Source organism: Fukomys damarensis, unplaced genomic scaffold (assembly GCF_012274545.1).
Source record: "Fukomys damarensis isolate Sample0158 unplaced genomic scaffold, DMR_v1.0_HiC HiC_scaffold_4, whole genome shotgun sequence".
Taxonomy (NCBI): domain Eukaryota; kingdom Metazoa; phylum Chordata; class Mammalia; order Rodentia; family Bathyergidae; genus Fukomys; species Fukomys damarensis.
Window position 1 is genome coordinate 11,898,453 of NW_022900916.1, and position 10,951 is coordinate 11,909,403.

General features: G+C 37.4%; 1 protein-coding gene across 2 annotated transcripts in view; it reads left to right on the plus strand.

Moving 5' to 3' along the window:
- Positions 1-10,951, plus strand: part of Dld (dihydrolipoamide dehydrogenase) — a 26,068-nt gene that overhangs the window by 324 nt on the left and 14,793 nt on the right. For both annotated transcript variants that reach the window (XR_002025679.2, XM_010634083.3), the window contains exons 2-8: positions 1,243-1,321; positions 5,564-5,643; positions 6,129-6,197; positions 6,746-6,815; positions 8,170-8,270; positions 8,551-8,694; positions 9,153-9,254. Coding sequence is in view for 1 of the 2 variants with exons in the window: in XM_010634083.3 (XP_010632385.1) it covers positions 1,243-1,321; positions 5,564-5,643; positions 6,129-6,197; positions 6,746-6,815; positions 8,170-8,270; positions 8,551-8,694; positions 9,153-9,254 (645 nt within the window). In the remaining variant the exon portion in view is untranslated. The remainder of the gene's footprint in view (positions 1-1,242; positions 1,322-5,563; positions 5,644-6,128; positions 6,198-6,745; positions 6,816-8,169; positions 8,271-8,550; positions 8,695-9,152; positions 9,255-10,951) is intronic.

Consider the following 10,951-nt stretch of genomic DNA (forward strand, 5'->3'; position numbering starts at 1 on the left):
AGTTGAGTCTCGCTAGCTGTTGGCTGCCACCGGTTCCCCAACCACACCCCTAAAACGGCTCTGGCGTGTGGGTTACACATAGGCCTTGGCCTTGGCAGGGGAAATGTAAACCACTCGTGTCACTCCTGGCTCTTCACACCTCCTGCCCAAACCTAACCCTGCCCTGAGAGCGGCCTGCTTTCTTGCTGCGGGCAGATAGATGAGCGTGGTGCTGTTATTTGAATGGCCCAGGCTCAGTCGAGCCCAACCGATACCCCTGGGAATTAGCCCCGGGAATTCCTGTAACGTCCTGTCAGTGTTTGCCCCAAACTAGTGACCATTGCTTTCTCAGGCCTGCCTAGAGGCTTGTACTTTTAACCTCAGCCTGCTAAGACAACTTTTGTTCATCTACCGACCAAGTACAAAGATCAGATTCCTTTGTTTCAAACACGAGAGGTCCCTGTGTTCCCAGAAGAGGCTAGAAGTCTTGCTTTTAAAGAAATGGAGCTGGGACTAAAACTCGGGGCTTGACAGTTTGCTACCCTTTTGCCTGTTGTCCTGGTGCAAGACTCGGAACAGAGAACATTACTACGTCAGAGTAGGTCTTTGTCACTGCCTCTCATGTGCCCATTGAGATAGTAGAAACTATTTGGTTTGTGCCCCGCTGTTATTAAGTGGTAAACAGGTATTTAGAGATTGTGAGATTATGATGCAATTCGTCATAGTATGTCCTGAATATGAATATACTGTATTATCTATTCTCATCTAATTTTCTGTTCCCAGCTGCTTTTTCAGGAACATAGTCTTACATCTTTCTGGGTAAATATGGACTATAGATTCATAGTAGATTAGAGTTAGGAAACTAATTACAAGTAAAAGGATTGGTATAATGTAAGTTACTTAAGTACTGAGTTCGGACTTCAGAGGCTTAATTATGACATTGAAATGATCCCTGACACTGAAAATTAACCATGGTTTCTGGAAAGTTAATACAACTTAATTCTGTTAAATGTGTTTTTATTGGGTTAAATAGAAAAGTTTGGGTTTTTTTTTAATAAAAGTATTATAATCGTAGCAGGTTGAGATTGTGGAAATTTTGTTATTGTCAAAGAAGAGAATATATTATCTCTGTGTGGCAGTAGACTTATTAATAATTGGTACTTGATGCGTTTTGCCCAAAATTGTTATGTTCTTATTAAGCTTCCGTAGTTCTGTGTTTTGAATTTATAGTTTACATAATGGGAACATTTTCTTTTTTTCTAGAGAGGACATTTCAATCGAATATCTCATGGCCTACAGGGAGTTTCTGCAGTGCCTCTGAGAACTTATGCAGATCAAGCAAGTAAGTATTTAGCACAGCAGTTTTTAATTAAATTAGCTGATGGTTCCTTTGAAAAAACAAGTAGGTATTAGAATGACTATCAAATAATCTTTGTGTGTGTTTTTTGAGCCCTGGTGTGTTCCAAGTTGTAAACAAGGCAGAATCCTGCTTTTGTGAAACTTACAGGCTGGTGATAAAGACCCATCAATATAGAAGTAACAGGTAAATAATTTAGGAAATAATTGAAAATGAAAGCAAGTAGCTGGGAGGGAGAGAGACTGTTTAAGAACAGGATGCCAGTAAAGGCCTTCCTGAGGAAGTGATGTCTGAATTAGGTGAGACAGGTTATTTCAGCAGTGAGAAAGGTATGAGATTAGAATTAGCTTGTGAGATTTCAGGAATGGCAGGAGAGGGCTGATGCAGTTGGTGCAGAGGCCCAAGGAGTGGGGTCTCAGATTGTGGAACGCTTTGTTAACCAGGCCAGGTGTAGATTTTACTGCATGTGTGGGGAATCACTAAAGGGTTTTGAGCACAGGAGCAATTTCATATGCGTATGGTTTTTAAATTTAATTTTACTCACTGGGTAAGATTGTGTTGGTTGTTTTAATACTGTTTAGAGTAGTGAGATGACTTTAATATTCTGAATGAAAGTCTTGGGTTCATTGAAAGCATCTTTTAGGTAGCAGGGTGTACCTGAAAGGATTATTGAAATTTTTTTTTTTTTGGCCTATTTTTGAAATTACTGTGAAGGATTTGTGTTTTATTTTTTAAGCATTTAAAACAGGAAGTACGTTTGATGGTATTGAGTTATCCTAACATATATGTGCTGCCTGCCCTGTTCCTTTCCCTGTTTTATAGGTGGAAGAACTGAGCCTTACATTTCTGGGAGAATCCTTTTGGCTCTAGTCCCTACACTAAATAACTTCTACTCATTCCCTTTCCTTAGATGAGTACTGGTTGACCAGCTTGAAGAAATCAGATTGTTATAGTCCTTACTACAACATCTGAGAGGCCTTTGAATATTCTTAAAAACCAAGTTCACCAAGATTTGCATTGTTTCATCTGTTACTGTAGATATTAACTCGCATTTTATAATAAAACAATTTCTTGTAGTTAATTCCACACATGGTATTGATTCACTTACTTATTCCTTTATATATTCATTATTTCATCAGATATTTAATATCTGCTATGTCCTAACTATAGGATTAGATGCTGGGATACAGCCCTGAGCCAAACTGATAAGACTGAACTTTCATAGAGTTCACAGCCCACTTGGAAAAAGACAGACACCTAGCAAATATTTATAATTGTGACAAGGGGATCACAAGCTAGCCATGGGGAGCTATGAGATCTAAATGTGGTTTGGGAATGGTTGTAGAATTCCTTCATAGGGGTTTATATCAGTATCTGAAAAGGGTTGGGATGGGAGTGGGTAGAACTATTTCAGGTGGAAGGAATAATGTGGAATTATTTTGATATGGAACAAAACATAGTGCTTTTTTTTTTTTTTCCTTCTTTTTCTCGGTATCAGGGCTTTGAACTCAGGACCTTGGGCTTTCGAGGCATCTCTGAGCTGAATGCCTGGCCCAGAATCATAGTGCTTTTTTAAGGTGCTGGAAAAGTGCCAGCTTGCTGAAATGTGTTGACAATTGAGACTTGATTTCTCATGAGTAGGAAGGGGCTTAACTCTACATTAAGAGCAATTGGAAGTATTTTAAGCAGAGGCACAGAGTAATCAATTTGTTTTAAAGATTTCTCATTACAGAATGGACTTTTGTGATTCTTTTCCTGTCTCTCTAAACTGTAAGAACTAGGGCAATATCCTGTTTATATTAAGAGCATGGAGTCATGTTTGAAATGTGAAATGCATGCTGTTAGTATTTAGTTCTAGGTAAGTGGAATGGTATGTACACAGGTAGACCAGCATAACTGTTATTGAAGTTAAACTGTGTATTATTGGTGGGTAAGCAGAATGTGGTAGGAGACAGCAAGTAGTAGATGGTTACTAAAAGGATGTGGATGCTGTACTCGGATTCTTTTCCAGTAAGAGGTAGGGGAATCAGTGAAGAGGAGGAGGATGAGATCTGAGTTGGGCTTTAGCAGGTGCCGACGGGCTGCAGTGTAGCAGTGCAGTAGGGTGTTACAGAGATGACATGAGTGAGGATGTGGGTAAGGTCGGAAGACTAAGTTGGGAGCTGGCTCTGAGAAAGGAGGTAGGCTTTGTGGAGTACTAAATACGCACATGGCACCTTCTTAGAATTCTGCCGTACTGTCTGGTCTTTGCAATTCTAGGCTATAGGTATCATCTTTAATGTTTTGTGTCTTATATTAAAGCCCAGAGAATTGATATGCTTTGGCCAAGAATTTAGGGCCCATAGAGGTCAAATTTGAACCCCAGTCTGTTTTACTTCAAAACCTTCATTGTATTTCCTTTTCCTCATGGACTAGGAGGTTGGAGGGTAATGATTAGAAAGTGCAGTGTTAGGATTCGGGATGTCAGAGGATGAGCAGTTTTAGGTGAGAACAAGTATAGACTGTAACTTGTAGGAGAGGGTTACTGAAATGAATTGGAGGTTAAGACCATTGGCAGTTTAAAAACAGCCTCCTTTGGCCCCCAGCATACATTTTCCTCTGAAGTAGGTACTTTTCTGGTCTTTATTTTGTAGGTAAGGGAGTTAAGATGAAGCAAGTTAAATTACTCACCTAAAGTCATAGAGCTAGTAATTTTACAGCTTGATTGTTCTGTGAATTTTCAGTTCCTGATGGCTGAAATTGAGGAATAAAATAGTACTAGAGTCATGACTACTAGAAGTAAAGTAAAAAAGCTGAGTTTTGTCTCTGCCATTCACTTGCTATACCCTGTGCTAGTCATTTGTCCTCAGCCTGTTTCTTTGAAATTTAGTGTGACATGCTTACCTTCCTCATATTACAGAAGGATGATGTTACTCGGCCAAGACCGTACAAGTGGCAGAGCAAATGTTTGGAATCCTGTATGTCAGAGGCCAAAACTCAGAGTCTTTCCTGTTGCTATTAAATAAAACTCTAGAATTTAGCAAGGTCATAGGATACAAAGTGAATATTATAGAGCTTAGTTGTATTTACATTTTCCATAATGAATATAAAAATAATAGAAAATGAAATTGAAAATTTTAAATTTATGCTACTGTTCATAGCATCACAGGATATTAAGGACACTTAGGAACAAAATAAGACTGTGTAGAAAATATTGATTAAGTGTACTTTCTTGGATTTGTAAAGTCAGGTTTTTTGTTTTTCCAAAGAGTAATTTTTTGGTAAATATTTTTTTAGATGCTGTTAATGAATTTTACTTTTTCATTCGTACACGTTGGCAGTACATAATGATTATATTTATTATGGGGAATTGGTACATCATGTACATAATACATGTTCATTCTTCTCTCTTCTCCCCCTTCCCTCATGCTCCTGCTCCGTCCAACTCTTGGTCCCCTTCCCATTTGCAAAGCTGTGTTTTCATTGTTTTTTCACCTTTCAATTTTTTCCCCATCCCCTTTCCTTGTCTTCCTTCTTTGCCCTTTATCTTGTTCCCCCATCCATTTGAAAACATCTCCCTCCTTCCTGTTTATCTTCTGTTGTGCTATATAGAGAGGAGGATAGGAAAGGAAAGGGAGAGATATAGGTTATCATAAAAGAAACCATTAGATATTTAAGCTTGTATATTTAATTTATTTCACTTAATATTATTGTCTCAGGTTGTATCCATTTGCCTCTGAATGCCTGATGTTTATCTTTATGGCAGAATAGTACTCCATTATGTTTTAATACCACATTTTCTTTATCTATTCATCTCTTGATAGGCATATAGGCTGCACTATTTAGCTGTTACAAATTGTACTGCTGTAAATATGGGTATGCCTGTATCCCTGTAACACGATGACTTTAACTCTTTGGGGAAGATAAGAGGTCAAAAGGATTTTTTTAGTTTTCTGAGGACTCTCCAGACTGATTTCCATAGTGGTTTGCATTCCTACCAGAGTTCTTTTTCCTCACATTCTTGCCAGCATTTGTTATTATTTGATTTCTTGATAATAGCCATTCTTGAGTAAAATGGTATCTGTGTTGTTTTAATTTGCATTTCTGTAATGGCCAGTGATGTTGAACTTTTTTCATGTATTTATTGGCTATTTGTACTACTGTCCATTTTGGTTGCCCGTTTTTTGATTGGGTTTTTGGTAAATATTGAGCAATTTACTATTTTGTATCAATTTGCTTTTATTATAGTTGATGCTGATGTAACAGTGATAGGTTCTGGTCCTGGAGGATATGTTGCTGCCATTAAAGCTGCCCAGTTAGGCTTTAAGGTAAGGGTTAAGGTTTTCAAACTAGATATACATACATGATGTACATTATCCGGGACAAGAAGATCATGCTCACAAAATACTTTGCAGATAGAAACATGGTAAATCAGTTCTTAAACCTATAAATTATTTTGTAAGCCTAAGACTAATGGAGAGTTTATTTGATTTTTAGCATTCTCATAGACTAAAAAGTAAAGTCCATTATTTTTCACTTCCAAAAACTTGATTTGGGCTTTCAATCGTGCTTTGGAAGATCCAGTGATAGAAGTAAAGCCATATAGATGGTCATCTTTTAGAGTAATTCACTTTGAGGTTACTCCAAGTTTCTTACTCAGATGATAAATTTTTAAAAACTGTGTTTGAAGTCTCTGAAAAACACAGCTTTAGTAGTTTGTATGGAAAACAATTAGGACAGATACATTTGGAATTTTAGTTGACTGAAACACTGCAGGTTATATGTGGACAAATGATATTTTCTTTGGTTGTAGACAGTCTGCATTGAGAAGAATGAAACACTTGGCGGAACATGCTTGAATGTTGGTTGTATTCCTTCTAAGGTGAGCACATGTTTTGAACAGGGCAGACTTTTCCCACTTGTCACCAACTACGTGGATGTGTTGAGACTGTGTCATTAATTAACATACCTAGTAAAAGCTGAACCCAAGTACAATTAAAAAAGTTTTTCATTGTAAAATATAAGAGTGCTATCACTAGCTAACACATATTCCTGAAATAGTTTCCTCGTCTGAGAGTATCTGGCCTTTTCAGATTGATGTTCTAGTTTTTTCTCTTTAGCTTTCTTTTGCCATTGAAATGGATAGTGAGTAGTAAATTCTACATTGAGGTTCCTATGTGTGTAAACATGACTGCCTTTTTAAAACCTGCTACCCTGAAGTGTGTTCTTACGCCTTTTAAAGAAAGTAAAGCTATTTTTGTTTTTCCTTGTTGGTAGAATGTTTTTAATGTCATTATTGTTTGTCTTAATTATACAAAACAAGAAAATGAACTGGTATAGTCATATGTACTGTTCAGTGGCAAGAAACTCATTTATGTGTTTTTGACTGTAGAGAGTCTGTTTATGAGTAATAGTTTTTGTTTCCCTTAGGCTTTATTGAATAACTCTCATTATTATCATATGGCCCATGGAAAAGATTTTACATCTAGGGGAATTGAAAGTAAGTATACTTTTTATGTTTAGCAGTATTACCAGGAATGCTTGACTCCTACTGAATACTTGTATCTATTATATTTGAATAGATTTTTAGTGTGAAAAAGGTAAAGAATCTTGAAAATGTATAGATATTTAATTAAGAGTGTTTAGATCAGATTCTTACCATGATATTTCTGTTCCTTTTCCCTGAAGTCTGTTATTTTTGGGGTAGCTGGGTTGTCAAATTTTGATTTCCCTGTCACCTAGAAATCCCTGGGGAGGCTGGATTTCTTGAGTGCTATGAACAGATAAGGAGGAAAGGCAGGCAGGCAGCCCTGGGTTTCTGAAAGAAGGGGCTCTGTGTAGGTACCTACATGGTATGGAGGAGTGTACACTAAAGCAATACATTCAACTACGTGAAAAAATAGAATAATGCTAGAGGAGAAGAGATAGCAGGCTTTATATTCTAGCTCTGTGACCCTGATAAGTCAGAAATCCCTGAGGCCTATTTCCTCATCCCTAGGATAGTTGTTAATTAGGTAAGCTGACAGCCCCCCAGACCCCCACCCCCATGTTGGGGAAAGAACCTGGGCCTTGCACATACTGACCAAGTACTCTGCTGGAGCTGATTTCTACGATAGCCTTGGCTCTAAAGTTCTATTGAGTTGAGCATTCTTATTTCATATTGTTGCTTCAGAATACTCTTCTGAGTTAATGAGTAGTATCTAGTTGATTAGAGCAAACCCTTTATTAAGCTTCTGTATTTGAACTCTTCAGATATCTACTGTATTAGTTTTTGCTTTGTGAAATTTAGAATTTCCCTTTACTTCAAATTTCAAATTTCAGTTTGTCTTTTTTATTTTGGTCCTGGGGATTGAACTCAGGACTTTGTACTTGCGAGGCAGGCAGTGGCACCACTGAGCTAAATCCCTGTCCCCCTACTTTGTCATTGTTACTTACATATCTTCCGGATTGGTAACTGCCATCAGGTGTTTGAAGAATGTGTCACAGTGGGATATGTTTTATTTTAGACTGCCTTTTTTTTTTTTTTTTTTTTTTTTTTTTTTTTTTTTTTGGTATTGGGGATTGAACACAGGTACTTGGACTTGTGAGGCAGGTGGCGGAACCACAGCTAAATCTCCAGCCCTTTGGACTGCATTTTTACTCAGGATGTGTTTTTAGCATTTGTTTTGATAGACACTGCTGTTGTACAATGTCAGCTTTTTATGATTTTCAGGTACTCAATTTAAAACTTTTAATACTACCTTTGATACAGTTCTCTCAGCATTTAGCTGAAAAATTTCAGACCTTACTAAAAAAACCATACACTGTTTCAAGAATCTAGCTAAGGACTTAAAAATTTATTTAACAAATTACAGTGTCTGAAGTTCGCTTGAATTTAGAGAAGATGATGGAGCAGAAGAGTAATGCAGTAAAAGCTTTAACAGGAGGAATTGCCCATTTATTCAAACAAAATAAGGTTGGTATTCAATGTTTAGATTTCTCCTTTGTTTTATATACTCATTAAATGTTGCATTGTGCTAATAAAATGATGTTATTAGAACCTGACTGCTGAGGGGATGTGGATTTAATTTAATTTAATGTTAACCTGAAGTAGATTTTCTTGACATATGTAAGTTTTTTGCTGGCATTACTAAGTAATGAAATGTTTTTTATTATATTTTATTTACACAGTATTTTTCCCTGTTTTAAAAAATCATTTTAGACCTTTCTGAATTTATAAATATTATTTTACAAAGGTGGTTCACGTCAATGGATACGGAAAGATAACTGGCAAGAATCAAGTCACAGCTACAAAAGCTGACGGCAGCACTCAGGTTGTTGATACAAAGAACATTCTGATAGCTACGGGTTCAGAAGTCACTCCTTTTCCTGGAATCACGGTATTTATGCTTTCTAATTTACAACGGTTACAATCTTTAGAAGTGAGTTTTATAAATTATTATATGCTATTCTGAATGAGAGATTGCTTACTGGAACACTGTTTTAACAGTCATTCAGCTTTGGAAAGTCACTTGACCTTATTTTGTAATGATTCTAATCAGATGTAAAACATGTTAAGATATGTTCAAGTTCAGAATCTTTTTCCTTTGGTACCGGGGATTGAACTCGGGACCTCAAGTTCAGAATGAAGTTAAAATTGACCATTTTGTTGTAGAATGCTGAATAATAAAATATAAAGTTAGCATTTTTAAGGATATTTGATGAAGTTGGGTGTATAGAAATCATAGGTACCTCAAAACAAGTAACTTCATATTTTTAGTGATTTTTTGGAGTGAAATTAGTTTATAGAATACTGGATTTTTCTAAGTAATGTTGGTTGTACCTTTTTCTATCATAGATTGATGAAGATACAATAGTGTCATCTACAGGTGCTTTATCTTTAAAAAAAGTTCCAGAAAAGATGGTTGTTATTGGTGCAGGAGTAATTGGAGTAGAATTGGTAAGTGGTGTCTTTCTGTCTTATTATCTCCGTAGGGTTGGAAGGGATTTAAAGTTCCCATTTGATTCTTTATTTAAAATTGTACACTGCTAATAATAGTGAATATACATTTTCTTCTAAGACAACCTACTTTTGTAATCGTGAGTCCTCAGGCCATTCTTTTATTTTACAGTCTTCGTCTCTGTTTCTTCCACCCTTTTATTTCCTTGAAACTGATCTTAAAAACTGATCTAATTCTGTTTTAATGGGACAGCCTTTCAGATACTTAAAGGTAGTTTTCGCTCTGAGCAAATTGCATTCCAGATGAAGACCACACCATTTACTATGGCATACACAATACAACTCTTCCATCCCCTCTCCACTTAACATTTTGCATTTCTCTGACTATACTGTTCGTACTTTCTGCCTGCTGGCAGCTTTCCACATAACTTCCAGTGGCCTCTTCCTTCATTTTAGGTGTCTTCTTTCAGGGCCGTTGCACCTTCCTTGCATTAAGATGATGCTCAAAGAATCGCTCTGCTTCTGAAAATATAAATTTAAACATTGTATTCTCTACAGCCTCCTTTCCTCTTAGTTACTCCTAACATACGTCTATACTCCTAACTAGATTGTTATAGTTCAGAAATGTCGTAGTGTGCTCTTTCCTATTTTGACTGCATTACTGATTAGTTTAGATTCCATAGTCCATCACTTTAATCACTCTCAAGGTGACCTGGAGTCACTTGGCTCGTTGTGTTGTATTTGCATGGTGCAGCTCTAGTACTAGTTAAATCCACCTTTCTGCCTTTTAAAGTGCTATTTCCAGAGTGCTGACTGTGCCTGGAGAAAAGACAGACCCTCAAAACCTCAACAGAAAGCCTAGCCTGGTTGGCAGTCCACCGTTCCTAGTTGCTGTATTGTCCTGGTCTCGGCCATAGCTGTGTGATCTCCCACTCTTGCTTACACCTCCAGTGGTACTGACTTCCCCTGCAGCAGCTGTCCTACCTCCTGAGGGTCACATTAAAGAGAAGCCATCAGAGGAGAGCTCCTTCCTCTTGATGTCCCAGATTAGAAAATGCCCTTTCTTGTTTTCGCAGCTATCCTTTTCTCTTCTTACTGTTACTTCCTCTCTAAGATTAACCCTTTCATCTGTGCTTGGTAGCACGTCATCATCTACTTTCTCAGGGACTTAGTTGTGTGATTTTTAAAAACTTTACTCTTGCTTGTGTTTTAGTCCTTAAACCTTTTCTCCTTCTGCTCCTTGTTTCAGGTGAACGTGCTTGTGTATACTTTGTGCTGCACACACGTGCTCAGGTGCATTCACACTTGCAGGCTTGGCTTACATTCACACGAACCCTTCTGAGTTGGTGTCCTGCGGTTATTGATATCCTTTTCATTTCTCTTCGCAGCCAACCTTCTCCAAAGAATTTACCATGTTCTGTTTCATGCACTCCTGCTCGTTCCTCAGTCCTTGGCTTCTTATGCCAATAATTGCTTCTGAAAAGGACAGTGGATTTATTGCTGAATCCAGTGGACTGTTTTCATCATTGTGTTGTTTGGCAGCAGTCATCGTTGTGATGTCTTGCTTTTGAATTGCTTTTCCTAACTTCTCCAATTCCATACTCTGCTGGTTTTACTCTGTCCTTGGGGGTGGCTTCTACGCAACTTATCACCCCAGCACCCCCCCCACCTTTTTTCTTTCTTTTTTTTTTTTTTTT